This window comes from Silurus aristotelis (assembly GCF_946808225.1).
Source record: "Silurus aristotelis genome assembly, chromosome: 19".
Taxonomy (NCBI): Eukaryota; Metazoa; Chordata; class Actinopteri; order Siluriformes; family Siluridae; genus Silurus; species Silurus aristotelis.
The window spans coordinates 23,410,690-23,433,779 of NC_139592.1; the positions used below are offsets into that span (position 1 = coordinate 23,410,690).

The window sequence follows — 23,090 nt, forward strand, 5'->3', positions numbered from 1 at the left end:
AGAGTGTAATCAGTGTGAACTCGTTTGGAAGCAGTGATGCACAGTGAGAGTTCACTATAAAATCAGTCAGGAAACAGATGAAGTCATTTATTATTGTATAAATTTCTTTGCATCATGTTAAATTCATTCTGGACAGAAAATTAAGACGACTCAGCGATATTCTGCATTCAAACAGGTGACGAGACGCAGAACTTCTCCCCTGATGTGATTGTATTGAACGTGAGAGTGAGGGTTCAAATCTGGACCCAAACATCAGAATTCACGTTTCCACTGAGCGATTGGGTGGAGTGTTTAGGAGACGGTTTCTAATCCGATCTGGACGTTGTGACATGCGCACGCAAGGCCGTGTCCCATCCTGTCAACATGGAGTTCCATTATTCCTTATGTGCACTATTTTTATGTATAGTGTAGCAGGAATTTCTAGGGATTCTACTGCTGGAAGGTTTGAGGAAAAGACGGGTGCAGGAAGCTGAGCTTTTTGGTGGCTGTAAGTCTGTAGATCCCAGCCGTCCCTCCTAAAGAGCAGAAGCGTGTGGATGGAGGTCTGTAGTGAGGACTGGTGGCAGCAGGTTGTATTTCTGGAATTTAGTGACCGGGAATGAAAACTAAACTTTCCCACGTGTCGCCGGTCATTCACACGTTTGTGTGGACTGGTCGAGGGATTTATGGCCCCAGAAGAAGAGACCATCAGAAATTCGGAGCATTTTCATTCAGATTGGACTTTTAAAGCGATGACATGCTCCATGTAAACGCACCTACTGATCTTCATTATTTGTGTATTTAATGTGGACCAGGATGAATGATATGTTATTCCTACACTCCAAAACTGAACCTGAAGCCAATAATGAAGGCGCCTCCACGCTCTGGTGAGTCTGACCTGAAAGAACTCGGGCTGTCTGAAGGCCTCGCTTGTTCTGGTGCCAGAATCTAGAGTTCCAGTGGAGGTGATTGCTGATTGGCTTTCCTGTGCACCTGCTGAGTGAACCTCAGACCAGCTCACAGACACTAATTAAGAAGTATGGATTTTTTTTATTTATAATTCAGGTGTGTTCGAGTCTCTCTCTCTCTCTCTCTCTCTCTCTCTCTCTCTCTCTCTCTCTCTCTCTCTCTCTCTCTCTCTACTGTATCTGCAGCCACTGAAACACCTCCTCCATTCCTCCTCCTGAGTTTTAGAAAGCACTCAGAGGAATCTGGTGAAGGCTTCAAAACCTAAACTTTCAGAAGCAAAAAAACTTCTTTTCGTTTCAGTACATGAAGCTCACCTAGTGATTTTAGATGAAGTCTAAGAAGCTCAGAGTTTGTGGAACATCTAAACTCATGACTGTGGAGGAGGTCAGGAAGGACTTGTGATGATCTCCACATCCTCCTTCTTTGTTGTAGAAAAAAAAATTGTGTAGGTCTAGTGTAGGTTTTCTGAAGGTCTCATAAGGCTTTGTGTGTGTGGTGTGTGTGTGTGTGTGTGTGTGTGAGTGTGTGTGTGTGTGTGTCTACCTTCCCATAGCTCAAGTGTTGTAAGATAAGATCACGCTCGGTGAGAGGCTGATGTCATGTGCATGAGTAATCATCAGTGTGCTTGTTTTCTTACCCGCTCTCTCTCTCTCTCTCTCTCTCTCTCTCTCTCTCTCTCTCTCTCTCTCTCTCTCTCTCTCTCTCTCTTACCTGCAGGGTCCTCCTGGTCCTTATGGGATTCCTGGGCCTCCTGGATTACCTGGCCCCAAGGTGAGTTCTACAGCACATGGTCATTACCCTTCACAGTGACATGATAATACATGTGCGGTCTCTCTAAAATGCTGACGTGAATTACCTGAAGGTTCTTCAGAGGTTCAGGTGGATCTGAGCTCTAGGTTTATTTCAGAATGGAGAACGGAGGAGCTGGAACTTGGGTTCTACAGGAGTGTGTGCTTGAGGAGTAATTCTGAGTAGAGCTCGACCGATTAATCGAGCCTCTGCTTTTTGTCATTTTTTTGTATTAATCAGCATCGTCTGATTGTGCTGCAAATGAGGCCGATTATTAGGCAGAACGTTCTGCACTTACAGGAGAGAACAGAACTCTCTCATACCAGCAGGGGGCAGTATTCTGTATTCGGCATTCAAACATGAAAACCGGAATCGTTAGAACTGTAAATATCTAAACTAATCAGCGTTTCCACCTGCCGCGATCGTCACTAACGGACTCGTGCAGAATTCTTCAGTCATGTCTGCTGTTTCAAAGACAAGAGCAACAATCACAAGCGTGTTCGGGTTTTTTTCCGCGTGATCATTCGCTAAGCTAATTAGCCAATCGGAAACAGCCGACGCAGTCCGAGCAGAACCAACGGTGCGGAAACGGAACCAAAGCTGACCGACACTGAGAATAAGATTTGGAGAGAGAATGAGAGAGAATGAGAGAGAGGCCAAAAAAATCTCATCATATGTCAGACATCGGCTTCCCTGATTTCTAAAATCAGCATCATCCAGAGGAAAAGCAACATCGGTCGAGTTCTGAGTGTTTCTGGAGGATTCCTGCTCCTTCAAGAGAGAATATGAGGGAGAGACTGTTTATTACTGAAGGATGGATGGATGGAGATGTGGGTGTAATGTTTATTAATCCAGAGAGAGAGGATGTAAGAGGGTAGAGGGTGTGTGTGTGTGTGTGTGTGTGTGTGTGTGTGTGTGTGTGTGTGTGTGTGGTGTGTGTGTGGTGTGTGTGTGTCTGGTGTGTGTGTGTGGTTCCTCAGAGCTTTGCTGTGATTTACTGCGCTTCTAACACAAACCCCTTCATAAAGCCTAATTGTTTGTTCCTGAGGAGTTCTGAACAAACAGAGTTCCTGAACCCACGCGAAGTTCTGCAGCTCACTCCATCAGCAACACTAAACCAGGATCATACACTGTTACAGCATGCGTTCAAGCTAACTGCAGCTTCAAGAGTGTGTGTTCTCTTCATTCTGTGAAGAACTTGTTTCAGTGGGAGAACATATTGGTGAAACATGCTGGCAGAAATGATTCAGTGGGAAAGATGCTGTGGAAGAACATTTTGGTAAGAAAATATTGGGAAGAACATGTTGTGAATAACATCCTTTGGAGATCACCTTAGTGAGAATATGTTGGATAAACCATGCTGTGAAAGGTCTTCTTGTGGGAGAACATGATGTGGGGAACCTGCTGTGGGAAAACATGTGGAAGAACCTGATGTGGGAGAATATGCAGTTGGAGAACTTGCTGTGGGAGAACACGCAGTGGGAAAACATGTTGTGTGAAAACATGCTGGGGGAGAACATGCTCTGGGAGAACATGCTGTGAGAGAACATGCTGTAAGAGAACATGCTGTGAGAGAACATGCTGGGGGAGAAAATGCTCTGGGAGAACATGCTGGGGGAGAACATGATCTGGGAGAACATGCTGGGGGAGAACATGCTCTGGGAGAACATGCTGGGGGAGAACATGCTCTGGGAGAACATGCTGTGAGAGAACATGCTGTAAGAGAACAAGCTGTGAGAGAACATGCTCTGGGAGAACATGCTGGGGGAGAACATGATCTGGGAGAACATGCTGGGGGAGAACATGCTCTGGGAGAACTTGCTGGGGGAGAACATGCTCTGGGAGAACATGCTGGGGGAGAACATGCTCTGGGAGAACATGTTGTGTGAGAACATGCTGGGAGAGAACATGTTGGGAGAGAACATGTGGTGGAAGAACATGCTGGGGGAGAACATGCTGTAGGAGAACATGCTCTGGGAGAACATGTTGTGTGAGAACATGCTGGGAGAGAACATGCTGGGAGAGAACATGCTGGGGGAGAACATGCTGTGGGAGAACATGCTGTGGGAGAACATGCTGGGAGAGAACATGTGGTGGAAGAACATGCTGGGGGAGAACATGCTGTGGGAGAACATGCTGTGGGAGAACATGCTGTGGGAGAACATGCTGTGGAGAACATGCTGTGAGAGAACATGCTGTGGGAACATGCTGTAGGAGAACATGCTGGAGAACATGCTGTGTTTGGTAGCACGTTATGCTACACAGTTGGATGTGAGTCATTGTTTTGATGTGTGTGGTAGCGTGTGCTGGCAGATCTCTCTCTGCTCACCACATATTTCTCCTATAGACCTTCAGTTTCCATCCTGTGTGTGTATGAGGGTGTCTGTGTGTGTGTGTGTGTGTCCTGCTTTATTTAGAGCTGTGATTAGATCAGGATCCAGATGTTACTCAGATCCATCAGCAGAAACGGGAGCGATGAGTCATGAGCTATCAAACACTTTTTTTTTTTACATTCCAGTGGAAAATCTAAGCACCTTCCATTTGACTTCTGTTTCTGTCTGTGTGTGAACCTTGTAGCTCATTTTTCTACACACACACACACACACACACACACACACACACACACACACACACACACACACACACACACACGGATGTGTATATGAACCTACTAATCCATGGTGTAGCCTCCAGGTAAAGTGACATCACTGATTTTCCATTTTGGCTGCAGATTTTTTCCTCTTGAGGATGAGCTGCGACTTGTACAGAATGTCACAATCATCTTCTCAACATGACTGTGATCCTCCTCCACCTATTTACTGCCAATTCACTGAAGTCGAGATCAGTGAAGATACTCAGTGTGGAGATCAGTGAGAAGATCAGTGGAGATGCTCAGTGTGGAGATCAGTGGAGATACTCAGTGTGGAGATCATTAAAGATATTCAGTGTGGAGATCAGTGGAGATACTCAGTGTGGAGATCAGTGGAGATACTCAGTGTGGAGATCAGTGGAGATACTCTGTGTGGAGATCATTAGAGATATTCAGTGTGGAGATCAGTGGAGATACTCAGTGTGGAGATCAGTGGAGATACTCAGTGTGGAGATCATTAGAGATATTCATTGTGGATATCAGTGGAGATGCTCAGTGTGGAGATCAGTGGAGATACTCAGTGTGGAGATCAGTGAAGATACTCAGTGTGGAGATCGCTGTAGATATTTAATGAGGAGAGCAGTGAAGATATTCAGTGTGGAGATATTCAGTGTGGAGATCAGTAGAGATATTTAATGAGGAGATCATTGAGGAGATTATTAAGGAGATTAGTGTGGATATTCAGTGTGGAGAACAGTGGAGATTAATGTGGAGATCAGTATAAAGACCACAATTTAGATTTTTGAGGCATGATGTAGATGATGAAGAAGAAGATGATGATGATGATGTAGACTGACACTATTATAAAGTAGCAGAAGATTTACCAGAATCACCTCGTTTGTATGTTCACACATTAGTTCTCGTCTTGATTCAGCTCACACTCTGACTCTGCTGAAGTTAGCAGGACCAGGTTCTTCTCTCTGTTTTCTCTGCACAAAACCCAAACCTTCATCTCTCCTGGTAACAGCATGAACACTTGTGGTAAGTGTGGGAGGATAAACAGACGTTTTCTCTGTCAGATGGCTTTTGTGATAAAGGCTGTAGGACATGTGCAGCTTCTCAGTACATGAGTGGGCTGGTGGTCGGCTCGGGGTTTCAGAGGATCTGGTGGATCATCCTCAACCACAGCTGTATATCTGGGATGAGTCATCACTCGCCCACAGCACGTCGCAGGGCTCCACCACTGATCCCTCCATCATGCGAGCTGAACGTGGAGAGATGAAGCACCAGGGTGTCGAGAGCGGAGAAGACGTTACGCTGAGGCTTTATGAAGACGTGCCTGGAACCTTCGAACAGCTGACATCTGCTCTGACGTGTTTTTACAGTGCGAAACTAACAAACAGGACTTTCTCCAGCTGGAGAGGGTCACGGGGTCAAGGTGCTAGCGGAGGTATCATGCTAGCTGAGTTCTGCCTCAGATTTATTCGTGTAACACTGAAGAACATCAGGGGTTTTGAAGCATCTCAGGGTTTATTTCCTGATGATGAAAGGATCGAAAAGAATTTGGAGAATTAGCAAATAAAGCAAATGTCCTTAACTAGCATAAGTACATCAAACTCTGAGAACGTCGCTGGTTTTTTTGTGGTGCATTTGATAAAAATATTTTTTTGCTAGCTGCGAATAATATCCGAGCTCATCGTTTTCTTCACAAAATTCCACACCATGTTAAATGAGTTGTTGAATTTGTCTGGAGAAGGTTTGTAGCTGATTGTAATTGTGGTTTAATCGTAAACTCCAGCGTGAAACGTGGATAAATGATGGTATTTATGAGGTGATGGAGAGACCTTGAGAGAGCAGGCGTGGTTTACGTTCCAGTCGTCGCATTATAGTTTGTCTTGTAGAGAACAGAGAGGAGACCAAAAAGAGAATAAGCTTACTTCATTGTTGCAATTCTTCACAATGCTTACTGCATTGTTATGTGCTGCATCGCCAGATGTGCTGCATCACTGGATGTGCTGCATTGTTATGTGCTGCATCACCAAATGTGCTGCATTGTTATGTGCTGCGTCGCCGGATGTGCTGCATCACCGGATGTGCTGCATCACCGGATGTGCTGCATTGTTATGTGCTGCGTCGCCGGATGTGCTGCATCACCGGATGTGCTGCATCACCAAATGTGCTGCATTGTTATGTGCTGCGTCGCCGGATGTGCTGCATCACCAGATGTGCTGCATCACCAAATGTGCTGCATTGCTATGTGCTGCGTCGCCGGATGTGCTGCATCACCGGATGTGCTGCATTGTTATGTGCTGCATCACCAAATGTGCTGCATTGTTATGTGCTGCATCGCCGGATGTGCTGCATCACTGGATGTGCTGCATTGTTATGTGCTGCATCACCAAATGTGCTGCATTGTTATGTGCTGCGTCGCCAGATGTGCTGCATCACCGGATGTGCTGCATTGTTATGTGCTGCATCACCAAATGTGCTGCATTGTTATGTGCTGCATCGCCAGATGTGCTGCATCACTGGATGTGCTGCATTGTTATGTGCTGCATCACCAAATGTGCTGCATTGTTATGTGCTGTGTCGCCGGATGTGCTGCATCACCGGATGTGCTGCATCACCGGATGTGCTGCATTGTTATGTGCTGCGTCGCCGGATGTGCTGCATCACCGGATGTGCTGCATCACCAAATGTGCTGCATTGTTATGTGCTGCGTCGCCGGATGTGCTGCATCACCAGATGTGCTGCATCACCAAATGTGCTGCATTGTTATGTGCTGCGTCGCCGGATGTGCTGCATCCTTGGATGTGCTGCATCACCGGATGTGCTGCATTGTTATGTGCTGCGTCGCCGGATGTGCTGCATCACCGGATGTGCTGCATCACCGGATGTGCTGCATTGTTATGTGCTGCGTCGCCGGATGTGCTGCATCACCGGATGTGCTGCATCACCGGATGTGCTGCAATGTTATGTGCTGCATTGCCGGATTTGCGCCGTCGTCGTATTTGCTGCATGCTGAAATGAAGGTCGTAATGTCACAAAAAGAGAAAGAGAGATAGAATGAGATAAAGATAGGGAGAGAGAGGGTTCAGGATCAGTAATAATGAAAGTGCTGCTTGGAAGAAGAAAATTTCGAGGTTCACTTCCTCCTACAGATTCTTTTTGGCAAATTTGCGAAGCGGGAATATCGGCTGAAGCTCCGACAATCGCCAGTGTAGTGCTGAGAGCAGCGAGTGTTTCAACTGGTACACGGAGTGCATTATGATAATAAATTAATAAATAAATAGATGGGTGGATGGACTGATAAATAAAAAATATATATAAATAGCAGAAACATGCTGTAATAAAAACAATTCAAAAATGTTTATTTTTCAGTTTTTCCCACTTTTTATTTTCTTTCCATTATTATTAATTAATTAATTTAATTATCTATTCATTGATTAATTTATATATTTTTTAATTAATTCATTTGTTTGTTTTTGTTTAAAACTGAGTAGAAATTACTTAAACATAAAAAAGAAAGCAATATAAAATATGGATCTAAATTCTGAGCTGAGTCTCAGCCCCACTGATCTCCTGGTGAACTGTGCAGGAAGTGACCCGAGTGCTGGAGTGATTCCGTGGAGCCGCAAAACCGGCATCTAACGACCTTTACTTATTTATTTATTTGTTTGTTTGTTTGTTTATTTATTTAAGAAGTATTTTATCGAAGGAGGACTGATTTATTTTTGGATCAAAAATGTGGATTGTCTGTAGAAAACGTGAGCTTTTGTGGGAACGTCTCACTATGGGGTTTAGGAGTTGAGTGGAGGAGGAGACGTGGGAGTGTGAATATCGAATTCAAGTCGACTGTAACACGTGCGTTACTCCTCCGTCTCCTGAAGTGTCTCCTTCCTCCCTGTCCCACAGCATGTTCGTGATGATTACACGTTTTTGCAGGAATTGTAATATAAATCTGTATTCGTTTATAGTGACGTTTAATGGCAACGTTCTGATGATCAGAGTTTAATGGCAACGTTCTGATGATCAACGTTCTGATGATCAGCTCTGACGTCGGATTCCACGTCTCCATATTCTCATATTTCTGAGTGAATTATACAGAACTGAAACGTAATTTATTGAAATATTCTATTTAAGAATCAATAAAGTGACGTGTTGTTACAGGAAAATAATCCAAATTTATCCATTTATAGTTACATTCCGTCCCACGTCCTGTCCTGTGACAGTCCTCAGGTCCCTCAGTCTCGTGTGAACAGTTAAAGCTTCAGATCCACATTGTTGTATTCAGTAGAACAGTGTGCTGAGTTTCCAGCATCAGATGAATGAACAATGAGGAACGATGAGGAATGAACTGACGGTGTTTTGTTGCTCCTCAGGGAGCGAAGGGTGACCCCGGGCTGTCCCCAGGTCAGGCCATGAAAGGAGAACAGGTAACTCAATCCATGCATCTCACTGCTCCACCTCACACTTATCCTCATTCATTCACCTCCTCCTCCTCACGTTCTGGTGATCTCCTGAATCCTCAATGGCTTCTTTTTCACACCTTCCTGAACAGATCATTAGTTACACATGAATCACTTCAGGTTCTTTCAGAAGTCATTAACCACATCGCTGTCATGTCCTTATCATCTCAAGGTTTTTGTTTTTTTTCATTCCTGCTTTATATCTCTGGAACAGCCTTTTTTTTCTGTTGCCCAGGGTGAGAGAGGACCTCCTGGTCCACCAGGCTCTAAAGGTGTTGCAGGTTCAATGGTAAGTCCTTCTTCATGCACTGCTCATGAGAACTCTCATCTCAATTGCTCTCACACAGGTGATTGGTTTCTGGATACCCCACAACCTCAGGATCTTGGGTATCTGATCTGAAAGTTCCTTTAAGGTTCCTTGAACCAGAGTGTGTGTGTGTGTGTTTGTGTGTGGGTGGTGTCTGCTAGGGCTTCTATCACTGCTGCTGGGCGTCTCATAACAGGATAGAGTTACACAGATGGATATAAAGTTCCTGTGATGAGCTCAAAAAACCTGGAGGTCAACTTTAAGCAGCAACCTTCTGACACGATGGATTTGAAGAGCGAGAGACGAGCAGTGGCGTATTTCTGTTTCTGAAAGAAGAATTAATTAGTGATCAGGTGGCTTTTAAAAGGTGTAGAAGAATCCTGGAGGAAGATGGTGGAATCTTTTGAACGATCTTCTGTAGGAAAATATCCAACACCAGAGTGGAGAGATGTGAAGGTCTGCAGAGTTACGAGTTCCTGCGAGGTTCTACAAAGAACCAAATTGGCAGTATATTACGTTAACGTTAACAATTTAGTTCACGTAGAGGAACATCAGGAACATATCACGTTGCATTGATCTGATCCTGGAGACCAGTGTCTGAGCTGCTGTTAGAGAAAATGTATCAACACCTTCTTCCGACCAATCAGAATTCAACAGAAACTTTCTTATGTTTATTCGGTTACAAATTTTGAGACGTTATTGTGCTTCAGCTAAAGGAGATTGATGATTTAGAATCTTCAGAATTGCCCTTTTGCCCCGGTTCCTCCCCCACGTCTCCACATCTCCACATCTGAAGAGGATTCGGGAGAATAGATGTGAAGATGACAGCCATCAGGAGATGAAAAGCGGTTTCTGCTGGACGGCTCATGACGTGACGTATAGGTCCACTGAAGAATCCAGGATAAATTTGATCTCGCTCTCAACTCCAATTCTCTCCCGAATTCCCTGAAATAAGTTTCCACCAAACCATATGGAGATCTCGTCTACATCCTCCCTCTGACTCTCGCTTGTCAGGTATAAATATTGCTCCTGTCTGCGCTCATCCGTAAGTTGATGGAGATGATTCCTCAAGCTGCAGCTACAGCCATTAATATTTTCATTTAAATATACACTATGTGGTCAAAAGTATTAGGACACCTGACTTTTCCAACCGTATGTGGTTCTTCTCCAAACTGTGACCACAAACTTGGAGGCACACAATTGTAGTTTGAAATTTTCCCTTTACTTGGACAACTAGGAGATCCGAACATGTTCCAGCATGACAATTCCCCTGTTCACAAAGCCAGCTTTATAAAGATCTGCTTAACATTGTTAGAAGATCTCCTCCTATAGAACTCCAATCCTATTGAACATGAAGCATGTGAACACTGACTGAACCCCAGGCCTCCTCACCTTCTCACCTACATCAGAACCTGGCTTTTCTAATACCCTTGTAGCTGAATGAACAAAAATCTCCACAAAATCTAGTGGAACATCTTCTCAGGAGAGTGGAGCTCATTAAAAGAGCAGATGGACAACGTTTTGGCCATACAGTGTAAGTGTAAGCAGCTTGGTTAGGGGTTTTTGGTTTGACCAGATGACCATGAACAGAAATAGTCGCACATACCAATGCTGGGTCAGAGGCGGAAATAACCCTGAAGCATCACTGTGTTGTCAGAGTTCAGGGTGAAAGGCCAAGATCTTCCAGCAGGCTCTGAATTCTCTGAAGTGTAACGGATATCACACACCAGCTCAGATCATCAACGTGGTTGTATTGAATGAATCTGTTGAAGCAGGAGATTTCCTTATTCATGAGTTGAGATAAACAAATAATGTTATGATTTATGACCTTTTCAAATCCACAGCAGAAGGACACCAAACCCATGGGAGAGCTCCAGCCACGTTACGCTAACAGTAACACCAAAATATCTCTTTTTATTACATCAGGAAGAACATCTTTATGAAGAACATCTCAAGTTTGAGGGATGATTAGTTTTCTAGTTCATGTTGACTGATAATATGGCACCATTGTTCAGTGTTTTAATGACTTTTATTTTATTTATTTTTTCATTTAAATGACTCTATTGAGAACTTTGACCTGGAGGACACATGAGGTTTGCTTGGACCAGCCTCATTAGTCAATTAAATCTCAGGTCTGGAGAGCCCATGCTTAATTGGAGACCTTTTGTGTTATGATGAAAACAAGATTAAAAAAAATAAACAACCCCAGCAAGTCCACCAGGAACCACCTAGGCAGAATGAAACCACACTGTTCTCCTGCATGTTCCTCTGACCTCCTGTGTCTCTGTCGATGTTGTGACTTGTCTCCTGTGTGTAATGCGAAGGTGCAGATTTCTGAAGGGGAAAGAAAGATTTTTGACAGTTTGGAGAGAAGTGTTACACTGTGAGGGAGAGAGGGAGGGAGAGAGAGAGAGAGAGAGAGAGAGAGAGAGAGGAAGAGAGAAAGAGAGAAGAGAGAGAGAGAGAGAGAGAGAGAGAGAGAGAGAGAGAGAGAGAGAGAGAGGAAGAGAGAAAGAGAGAGAGGAAGAGAGAAGAGAGAGAGAGAGAGAGAGAGAGAGAGAGAGAGAGAGAGAGAGGGAGAGAGGAAGAGAGAGAGAGGAAGAGAGAAAGAGAGAGAGAGGAAGAGAGAGAGAGAGAGAGAGAGAGAGAGAGAGAGAGAGAGAGAGAGAGAGGAAGAGAGAAAGAGAGAGAGAGGAAGAGAGAGAGAGAGAGAGAGAGAGAGAGAGAGAGAGAGAGAGAGAGAGAGAGAGAGAGAGAGAGAGAGAGAGGAAGAGAGGAACCTAAGGCAACAAAATCCCCAAAAATGTGGTTGGACTGGGAAAAGAGAGCACATGAGAAGAAAGAAAACATGGTGATCTCTCTCTTTCTCCCTCATTCTCTCTCTCTCTCTTTCCTTTTTTTGCATTTCTCATCATTTTGCTTTGGCTCTCTTTTCTTTCACAGGGTCCCAAAGGATATCCAGGACCACCAGGCCAGCCAGGAGAACAGGTATGCTCTGGCTTTCTTGTGTTTTTTTTATTGTTGTTGAAATTTGCATTATGCTTATAGACATTCGGGTGTAATGAGTGATGTCACTATTCACATCTGCATTCGGATTTAAATCCTGCAGTGGGCGTGGCCTAAATCAGAACCTTTTGTTTGCAAATAAAATGTAACCCACTTTATTCTGGAGTCAATGAACAAAGCCTGAGATGTAGGATTGTTGGAGTGTCAGTATGTTGTGACAGTTCCTCAACCTCAGCTACATCCATCTCAATCTTCAGCCATAATCCACGTGTCACCAAGAACGACCCAAAAACAACCTCAATTTTCATTTGGATTTTTGTCAGAAACGAGAAAGAGCCATGTTTAAACATTTGACCTCATTAAATAAATAGTATATATGTTCACCATATGGCTCTATAGCAGGAGATCTTCCCCACACTTCCAACCCATGTACAGCCTATCTTCATGGAGCTGGCTTTGTGCACAGGGGCAATGTCATGCTGGAACTAGTCCAAGTGAGGAGACGATTTCAGGGCTGCTGCATCTAAAGACGTTTGATACAATTGTGTGCCTTCAACTTTGTGGTAACAATTCGGAGAAGAACCACATATGGCTGGAAAAGTCAGGTGTCCCCATAGAATTGTACATATAGTGTACATATATATATATAGTTTTATATTATTTTATTTTTTTGATCAGAAACAGGAAGTGCCACACCCCCAGCCAAATCAAAAACCATGTGACAGTAGCATAGCAAGCTAGCTCACTATATATATATATATATATATATATATATATATATATATATATATATATATATATATATATATATACTAAAGCTAATTAAACAAAACCTCTGAAAAAAAGCAAACAAGTGTTAAAAAAAGAGAGAAGTGTGTGAGAAGGTATCTAACTCTGAAGGATTTGATTCTGGAGTGAGGAGAATTTGGGATCCTTGACCAGAACAATAGCCGTCCTATTCCTCCACTGGCACTGACTACTTTTCACATTCTCCTTCCTCTCTCTCTCTCTCTCTCTCTCTCTCTCTCTCTCTCTCTCTCTCTCTCTCTCTCTCTCTCTCTCTCTCTCTCTCTCCACAGGGTTTGCCAGGATTGCCAGGCCCGGTTGGGGCAGCAGGTTACCCTGGCAGGCAGGTGCAGTGACCAAGATCCACTAAAGAGAAACTATATACCCAGAATTCCACCTTGGGAAGGGACTAATGTGTAAAGGAATCATTTAATACAGTGAATCAGTAGAGAAATGATTCTTGAGTTTGATTCATTAGAAGCAGGTTTATATTAATGAGCTTTAGTATTAATTCTCGTTTCTATAGTAACAGTATATTTACAGCTGAGGCTCTGTCCAATGTGTGAATAATAAGGAAAATGTTTATTGCATTATTTTTATTGTTATTATAATTTTTTATTATTGTTGTTATTATACATTGAACTTTTGATTCAAGAAATTTTATTTGGATTGTGTTGTGTATTACTGTGTGTGTGTGTGTGTGTGTGTGTGTGTGTGTGTGTGTGTGTGTGTGTGTGTGTGTGTTTGTGTGTGTGTGTGTGTGTGTTTTGATATTGTTGTGTGTTCTCTTTCAGGGATTGGCAGGCCCAGAGGGAAACCCAGGCTCTAAAGGTGTCAATGTGAGCACAGCTTTTCATTGTATTTATGTGTGTGTGTGTGTGTGTGTGTGTGTGTGTGTGTGTGTGTGTGTGTGTGTGTGTGTGTGCGTGTGTGTGTGTGTGTGTGTGTGTTTCAACTCCAGAAGATTAAATAGTGCAAGTTTATACACAATACGATCAAAATTATGTGCACCCCCTGACCTACACACCCATTCAGCTCCTTCTCCAGTGTTTGTGTAACATTACAGTTTCCATAAAGTCTCCCAAAAGAGACTCAAAGATTCCCAAACCCCTGTTCCACCGCTGAGATCATCGTTGTTGGTGTGATGGTTGAAGAGGAAGAACTTGAGTGTCCTACAAAGCCCTGACCTCCTCAACTCCACCGAACACCTTTGGGATGAACTGGAACCGTTTCCTCAACATGCCGCCGTAGGTGTCTGATCTCACTAACGCTCTCGTGGAGCAAGCTCATTAATCCTCTCAGCCACGCCCCAAAATAGAATGGAGAGCCTTTCCAGCAGAGTGGGGGTTCTTCCCAGAAGAACGGGGGTTATTATACTCTAACATCATATGCAGAGGCGGAATGAAGCTGAAATGAAATCTTCTACATGGACTTGTTGATGTGATGGTTAGGGGTGCACATACTTTTGGCTGCATTGTGTATTTATTTGTTGTTCCTCCATTTGCTTGTATATTTATTGGAATGTTCCGACTTTAAACAATGCTGTAGTGTCGAGAAGAAGAGAATCTTCTTTAGAACGTCCCCGTATGCTAAACGCATCCCAGAATCCCTCAGGCAACTCTTTATCACCAACAGAACATGTGTGTGTGTGTGTGTGTGTGTGTGTGTGTGTGTGTGTGTGTGTGTGTGTGGATGTGTACCAGGTGTTCTCAGGTCATGAGCTCATCCTACACGCCATGAAGGAGCCAATAAAGAATGTTTTAGGAATTAATGAGTGGAAATACGAGCGTGTCGTGTCGATGCAGTTCATATAAAACATTAGCTCCGTTTTTATCCAGGATTCGATCCAATGCTAATGTGTTCATGTTCTTGTCTCTTCCTCGTCTCTTCTGAAGGGTTTTATCGGAGCCCCAGGAGCACCGGGAGCACCGGGCATACAGGGGGAAAGAGTAAGTGTCCTGAGTCATGAAGGTGGGCGTGGCCTGGGTGGGAAATGACACGATGAAATAATTCTATCAACTACAGGACTGTAAAACTTTTCTCAGTTCACGTGAACGCATTTCTTGTAAATACGTGGTGTTGGGGGGGGGGGCACAGACTTTTTAAAATGATTTTAGAATACAGCACTGATTTATTCTGGATTCTGATTGGTCGAAAGTTTGAGCCATTTAATGATAAAAAAAAAAGTGTAATCGTTCATATGCTAAATTTTTCTTCGAGCCTCATAATTTCTCATTTTATTTGCCATTTATGGAAGGAGTCTCCAGTGTCAGAGGTCAGGTTACAATATAAGAAGCATGCGGGAAATTTTTTTCAAGCATATAATTAATATAATAAATATAATATAATTGTTTAGCACATTAATAATCAATCAGTTATAATAAATCAAAATTAATTTACAAGTGTAAATATAATTATATTTATTTATATTGTTTGTATACTAACAAACATTAAAATTATATATAATATTATAATATTATTTCATATATATATATATAAAATATTAATAATATATAAAACAGAATAAATAGTTATTTATATTTAACTGATAAAAAAAAGCTACTTTCATTTTCCGGCATCTGTTTTGAACCTCACCACCGTTTAGTGTCTTTTGGAAGTTTTTCTTGTTGTTCTTAGTGTTTCCATATGCCTCTGGTTTCCGCAGGAACACTCGGCTATGAGTGTGATCATTTTGTAAAATCGAAAAGGTTCAGGCTGTAAATGTTATCAGTGTGAAGGATTTCGTTGCAGTGATGTGGAACTGGACGTGTAACACTGATCTCTCACTCTTCTGCAGGGGATCCTGGGACCTGTGGGGAAGATCGGACCTAAAGGAAGACAGGTACAAACTTCTCGTATTTTCTATTTTAATCAACCCGCAGTGATGCGTCTGAGAGGAAGCGCCAAAATACCGCACATTCTGCATTCTTCAGGTCTCCATAATCAGTGTTCATGAAAAGAGTGAAATGAGCAGCAAACTGAAGTTTACTAGGAAAATATCAACTTTACACAACCACGATACAGCCGTTTCCAGAATACAGCTCATTGAGCCTCCATTTCCTGTTATGAGCTCCACTCTTGTGAGAAGATGTTCCACTGGGTTTTGTGGAGATTGGTTCAGCCATAAGGGTGTTAGTAAAGTCAGGTAGGTGAGGCAGTGAGGAGGCCTGGGGTGCACTCAGTGTTCACATTCATTCCAAAAGTGTTCAGTAGCTCTGTAGCAGGCCGATCAAGATCTTCCACACATTTCCAACCCATGTAAAGCAGATCTTCAAGTGAGGAGCAATGAACATTACACCAGCACAAAAACGGATAGAAAGGTGAGATTTTAACTGCACAGTGGGTTCAAGGAACGAAGTCAAATGAATATAATAACCATAAATAAATAAATAAATTGAAGAAACATTTTGTTGATATCAACGTTTTCCTGAGACATGAGGACACTGAACACATACTAAACCACACCAATGACCAGCCAGTGGGCGGAGTCAAAACTGAAATCTCAAGAAAACCATGTGACATGAATGTGAAATAAAAGTAGTGTTTATGACACTAAAAGAACTTCATCCTATTGGTTCTCGAATGAAAAATACGAAATAGTTGTTAGAATAAAAATGTTGTGGCTCAGTTTAATCACTGGGTTTTTTCCGTGAGAGAAAAGTCCACTGTAGACCTGAATTTGGTAGAAAATTACCTTTTTTAACAGAGTCTGTGTGAAAATTCTATAAGATCGCATAACATTTTATATAAAAACAATCGCTAGGGTCACAGTTAATTCCCATAATGCACTAGAAAGCGCTAACGGTGAACTCTATAGGGCAGAGAACTGTGACGATATGCCAGACTGATGCCAGGTAGATGAGTGGAGATGCAATGGGAAGTGAAGTCTCTGTTCATAACATAACTGTGACCTCGTAATAAAGAAAAATACTCAATAGATCACAGTAGATAAAAGCTAGAACAATAGAGCGACGCTGCCAAGTGGACACGAGTCCCGGCGTTCGGGGGGTCAGTCCGCCTCATCACAGCTTTCCCTGACTGGATGAAAGCAGGATGGAAGACTTTCAGAGGATCTTCAGGATCTGAGAAAAATCTCCTGTGGATTGCTTTGGCGTTTCAGAAGCACAAATTGTTCTATAGCATATAAAGCAGTAAAATCCTGCCCGCGTTTTTTTGGAATTCGACAAAGGGTTTACAGGGACTGTAGGATCTCTGTGAAGAGAGGTTTGAGATGTTTAGGTGTGTGTGTGTTTTTCAGGGTGTGATTGGAGACGTCGGGGAACGGGGTCCTCCGGGGCCTGACGGAAATCAGGTACGATGGTTCTGTATTTATGATTCCGTGACTTTTATAGAGGTGTTTTGATCTTTACACTCTTATGATTGGCATTTGGAGCTCACAGTTCCATCATTAAATGTGTGTGTTTGGTTTACAGGGGACTGTGGGAGCGACTGGCACCGCCGGCTTTCCAGGCCTCAGAGTGAGTACCATCTGCATACACATGTCTCAACCAAGTTCTTATGCAATTCTCATGCATACAGTTTATAATCCAGTTCTAATGAAACTGGCATCAGGAACCATTTCACATCACTGCTTCACTCGGATCCCATCCCAGCTGTTTATACATCAGAAGCAAACCTTGCTCTGAAAGATGCTTCGGGAAACGCTGGCTTAGATTCAACACCTCAGAAGCTTTTCATCACCTTTGCCTTCACATCTGTCTTCCATGAGAACATGACTACGCATTTTTCTTCCTTATCGCTGTTTTGGTATCTCAGCCTGGGAGAGAAGTCAGAATGGTCATTTATTCTTGGTGTGAGGAACGATGTTTTTCCAGAGCTCTCGGGTTCTCGCCAAGAAACGGATTAGCAGCGTTTTAACGCATTTTAACGACTTAATGCCTAATGCAGGGTCTGGCTTGGGTTGTGATGTGACGTATTTTGATTGGTCGATTCGTTTTTTCTGAAGCAACAATTCTGAGAGGAGTTCGGCCACAAATAAAAGGTCTACAAAGTTTCAATATGTCATTGTTTCCACAGTTGTACAGGAACTCGTACCGCAAACGTGCCACCTCAAAGGATCACGTTTCTGAACGAGTGTTTTATCGAAGTCAGCGGTTTCAGGGCTTGTTGTCTTTAAAAAGGCAGGACAGAGACCCATAAGGATTAGCACGAGTACTATGTATCAGTCGCTGTATGAGAATGGAGCCACATTCCCTCTGGTAAAGGTCATGAGGTCATTCTGGAGAGCCAGGTGGAGAACCCGTCTCGTCAGCTGCACAGTGCCTGGAACTCTTTACTGGTGATCTTCTGTATCAGGCCACAGCCATAACCCTGAAGCCATATGTGTGGCTGATTTAAGCAGAAAAGTGCACTGGTTTTCTGGCACGTTCAAATCCACAGGTGTTTTATTTTCCTTACCTTCAGAATTCCACTCTTTCCTGCACCTCAGCTGTACTGTATGTACTGTATGTTAATCCCATGCAGCTGCACAAATCCATGGATATAAAACTTACAAGATTCCCTGCGTTCCTTCGCTCCTCGTTCTTACTTGGTTGCTGGAGTAGATTTTCCCCTAAACTACAAGGAGACTGCTTTGAGTACTTTTTGGTACTTCTGGTACTTTGTCATCTGTAATGGAGTGTCTTCCAATTAGAAATGCAGTAATGGGTAGCACATGGAGCAGAACCCCAGCTCTGTCAGTACCAACCCTTTCCACAGATTCCACAACGCTCAGTTTGATGTATCACCAGGCAAATGAGCTGCATCTGGGCATTCGTTTCACTGCTTAATGTAGGACATAAAGGTTTCCTTCACTTTTATTAGAACATTTTTATTTATTTGTATTTTGTAATGTATTTATTTATTTTTTTTATTCATAAATTTTGATTGTGTTCTTTACATTCTACTTGCCTTGTGACCTTTTTATACTAATGGTTATACTTTATATTTAAATTTAATGTACATTCTTCATTATTGGAGAGTCGTAAAAAGTTTCACTCTACGTCATACTCCATCACCATGAGCATCGGTTTGAAGCACTGGAACCCGTCGTCTCTCTGCTCATGTCAGTGGTTTCATCTTGGACTATTGCTCTGTTTCCCACTTCGATGACCTGTATTGCAATTGTAACACAAAGTGGGCGTGGTCTAAATCGGAAAAGGTTTTTTGTTGTTGTTCTCCGGGAAAAACTCGGGAAACCATTGAGGGCCAGATGTAGAAGTTTCAGCATGGTGTGTGGATTGTGACATCCCTATTGAACGTGATCAATGAAGTAATTTCAGGTGCTGTAGTCCAGCAGTTGTGGAACATGTGGCCAGGGTTTGATTGCTTCCAGAAAGAAAAGCTTTTCTTTATTTTATTGTGTATGTATTTTTCATGTAAGGTGGAGAGCACGAGGAGATCCAGCGCGATTTACTTGTTAAAATGGGCTTTTTTTACTCACAGGCACTGGAATGAAATTCAGATGTACAGTTCAATGGCATTCCAACAGATGGAGTTGCTTTGCTTTTCCACTTTCCTTGTGTGTTGGATCTTCCATGTTCTCCATACATACACTTTCTATTCGAGCGTGTGTACAGACGGGATTCTCCGTTTGTTTGTTTGTTATTTATTTTCACTTGTCCTTTCGAACAGAATCATCACTACAAATCAAAACTTGCTTCAGACTGAATCTGTGATGAAAACACGTCTATCCTGATGCTTGTGGTATCTTCTAGGATGACTTCACAACGGTTTACAGGGTCTGAGGAGACTGACTGGTTTGATGAGGTTTTTTTGTTTTGCACTAAAATCAAACTGCACCTGGAGTCAGTGATTCACCTCTAGAGGTCGCTCTCGTAACGACAGCGGACAGGAAGCCGGAAAAACTATCAGTATAGATTTTTGCCGATAATCGATAGTTATTACTATCGGTGCATCAACCTCTAGTAATACTAAAGGACATTTTAGTTTGAAAGCCGTCCTTTATTATCAAATAGAGGTATAATATGTGTAAAATATATATTAGTATCTTTTCTAAATATGTTTCTGGTATTGTTCAGAAGACTGTTCTAAATGTGGGTGGCTGTAGTTTGGGGATCCCTGGTTTAGACTATAAGATTACATTTTATAATTAGACTTCGTTGTACAGGAGACAGGGTTAAAGTTCGGGCAGTGACCATCAGAATCAGGTTTATTGCCCAAGTGTGATGACACACACAAAGAATTTGGTTCCAGCTGTTAGTGACTCTCAAAAGTACAGACATAAATATTCTTATACATTTAGCTTTGAGAAGAAACCTGTTTGACTCACACATGGACCATTGAACCACTGGATATGAGATCAAAAGCATGTCTAATGCTAATTAGATAAACTCTGCAATCATCAGCAATCATCAGCAGACTCTGAAATATCACAACCCTGCAAGGTTCTTTTGCTGCTAGTAGTCAGTTCAGGATCAGGTCGTCTATTATCTTCTTCTAGAAACATTTGTGAGGACATGATCGTGTTACAGACGCTGCTTCCTCTTCTCTTTTCTCTCTGCATCGCTCATCACTGTTGTTAAAGCAGTCGGTCGGTTGAAAGAGACGTAACACTTTTATGAAGTGCATGCGATTTGTCTTCCTCCCACCAAACCATCAGGGCCTCTTGTTCTCTTTCTGAGCAATTCCTGTTGTTTCAGCTGCTCCAGGTGCACTTTGTGCTCTGCTTTCATGTTGCATGGTCTTATAGGTGACGAACTAACAATGCTACGAGGAATCCCAATGCTAATAGTACAGCTGCACGAGACGTTGTGCAGAAAGGATGGCCAAGTTTACTCATGTGTTAAAAGCGTAGAAGGTCTGGGTGTGTATGGAATTAGAATTAGTTGAAGAAGCTGGTTCCAATGAGACCAGCCATACTGCTCAATGAACATCAATGAAGACTGCTGCATATGGTTAGTGTTTTCTGTCATGGTCCTCAACTATGACATTTCCATAATAAGAACCAGCCAATATACAGGACCAGGAAACATCTAACCCAGGATGGAAGGAATCAGCGTCATGAACGATCAGATGTAGAAGTACGGTCTTAGCCACTATGGATGCTAATCAGGGGACAGTAAAGAGCACAATGTGGATCCCAGTATGGAAACTTAAAAAAGTGTCTGAGATTCTGACCACGTGAGCACCCTGTCACCGAGTTCTTCTCACACGTGAAAAAACACGTTCTCACTTCCACACCCACCCTACTCCAGCGCACTTCACCTCCTTTTCCGAAGCTTAAGATGCAGCTCAAAGGTCACTGTTTTGACACAGATGCAGAGATCCGGTACGAATTGCAGAAGGTTCTTCACACGCTTTGACAAGAAAACTTCCAGGACATAGTCCAGAAGTGTCAGGAACGCTGGGGGAGCCGTATTGCTGTGCAAGGGGACTATTTTAAAGGTGATATTGGGGGGAAACGTAGATAAATAAAGTACTTTCTTGTAAACAGAGCAGGTCTACATTTACTTTTCATAACGTTTTGTTGCCACCTCACACATCATAATGGTAGTCAGTTTTATCCTTTTGGAACTTCAAAGTGTTTACCTGAATCCCGTCACTGGGTTTGTGGAGGTAAATGCATTAGCACCTCCCTTGCTCGTGGTTTACTGTACGTCCTCCAAGCTCTGCAGTGGTTTCTGAATTAGATGTGTAATAGATCTCATGCTCAAGAGACCTGGCACAGATCTACATCTTTTCTCAAATGTGTTGACAACTTGGAATGTACTGTTTGAGACCTGGAGGAAATTTGTGTCAGAGTAGTTGTCATGATATGAAAAGATGGATCGATTGAGATTTTCCTCATTAGTCTGTCATCTGGTGCCTGTCACATTAACTAAGCCCGAGGTGTTTAAACCTGCTCATGAGGATCTTCTGTTCTTGCAGGGTTTAGTTCTAACTCTAAACTTCACACCGGATCACATCTTTAGAAGCACCTACTGAACTTGCTGGAAAATACTTTTAGCTTTTTTTACATTTACGCCATTTGAACTTGACAACTTTCAATCTGAAGTCCAATGCTTTATCCACTAAACTACCACCTTCTCAATCATCTGCCCATGATTACCCCATAAATGTGCTGTTTGTTCGCATTTCTCCTTGTGACCAGAGGATGGAGGACCGACGATAATGAAGAAAGCTGAAGAACACACTTTCTCTGCATATTCAGTGTTATTAGCGAGATTGTGGTTCAAATCGGGAAACTCTGGTGAAGACCAAAGTAGCGCTCATGCTATTTTAAAGGAAATCTTGTGAGAGTTTTGGGCATTGGGGTGTCCAATCCAACCTCCCATTCAGAGTCATTTAGGACTTCAGACATATTATAAATCCTTTTCCTGATGCCAACATTTTCTTCATCCTGGATATTCCACTCTGCAATTCGAAGGAGAACTTCTTAGCATTAAGCTTTTTTCTAACTGATGTGTTCTTGTTTTCAGGGGAACCCTGGGCTTGAGGGACCTCGCGGACTTCCCGGCATTCTCGGACCTCAGGTAAGGGCCAGTCTTTAAGTCATGTTGTGCAAGTCTGTGTGCATTTCTCAGGTGGACACTGAGGACTTCTCCTCCGCCTTTTTTGTGTTTGGCAGGGCCTGTCAGGGGGCGTGGGACCACCTGGATTGAAAGGTGATAAGGTGATCTAAATATTTCTATTATTGATGTGATTTGTTGACATTCAAAATGCAGCTCTCATGCAGATTATGCGCAGTTGGGGTTTTAGTTGAGGTTTGGCAAAATACGGATGCCGGTTATGGGAGCATAGAGGAAGCTCATAGAGGAAGCTCGTAGAGGAAGCTCGTAGAGGAAGCTTGTAGAGGAAGCTTGTAGAGGAAGCTCATGAAGGAAGCTCGTAGAGGAAGCTCATAGAGGAAGCTCATCACCTCTGTGAGCATTTATTACCAATTACAAAAAAAGAAACTGTGACGTTACCCTACAGTAGAAGTAAACCTAGTAAGATCATACAAAGGCCTGTGTAACAGCTGAGGAACTCATGCTAGCATCCTATATTCCTGATTGTAACCAAATTCTACACCAAAGTAATTCTTGATTTTATGAAGAACGTACTTAAAAAACTTTACATCGTTAATCAGGTCGGAGATGATCTTGCACTGGAAGTTCAAACGCAATTATTTTAATCCCTGAAAGTTATCATGCTGTGCTGTGTTTATTCCATAATCTCTGTTTGGCTCTGTATG

At 42.7% G+C, this 23,090-nt stretch overlaps 1 protein-coding gene across 1 annotated transcript in view; it reads left to right on the forward strand.

Annotated features, from left to right (window-relative positions):
- The window catches only part of col24a1 (collagen type XXIV alpha 1 chain), a 74,341-nt gene that overhangs the window by 17,506 nt on the left and 33,745 nt on the right, over positions 1-23,090 (forward strand). Inside the window, exons 5-16 of the mRNA XM_083521445.1 lie at positions 1,666-1,719; positions 8,710-8,763; positions 9,032-9,085; positions 12,047-12,091; positions 13,189-13,242; positions 13,690-13,734; positions 14,791-14,844; positions 15,693-15,737; positions 17,154-17,207; positions 17,329-17,373; positions 22,336-22,389; positions 22,485-22,529. Of these exons, the coding sequence (XP_083377571.1) occupies positions 1,666-1,719; positions 8,710-8,763; positions 9,032-9,085; positions 12,047-12,091; positions 13,189-13,242; positions 13,690-13,734; positions 14,791-14,844; positions 15,693-15,737; positions 17,154-17,207; positions 17,329-17,373; positions 22,336-22,389; positions 22,485-22,529 (603 nt within the window). The remainder of the gene's footprint in view (positions 1-1,665; positions 1,720-8,709; positions 8,764-9,031; positions 9,086-12,046; positions 12,092-13,188; positions 13,243-13,689; positions 13,735-14,790; positions 14,845-15,692; positions 15,738-17,153; positions 17,208-17,328; positions 17,374-22,335; positions 22,390-22,484; positions 22,530-23,090) is intronic.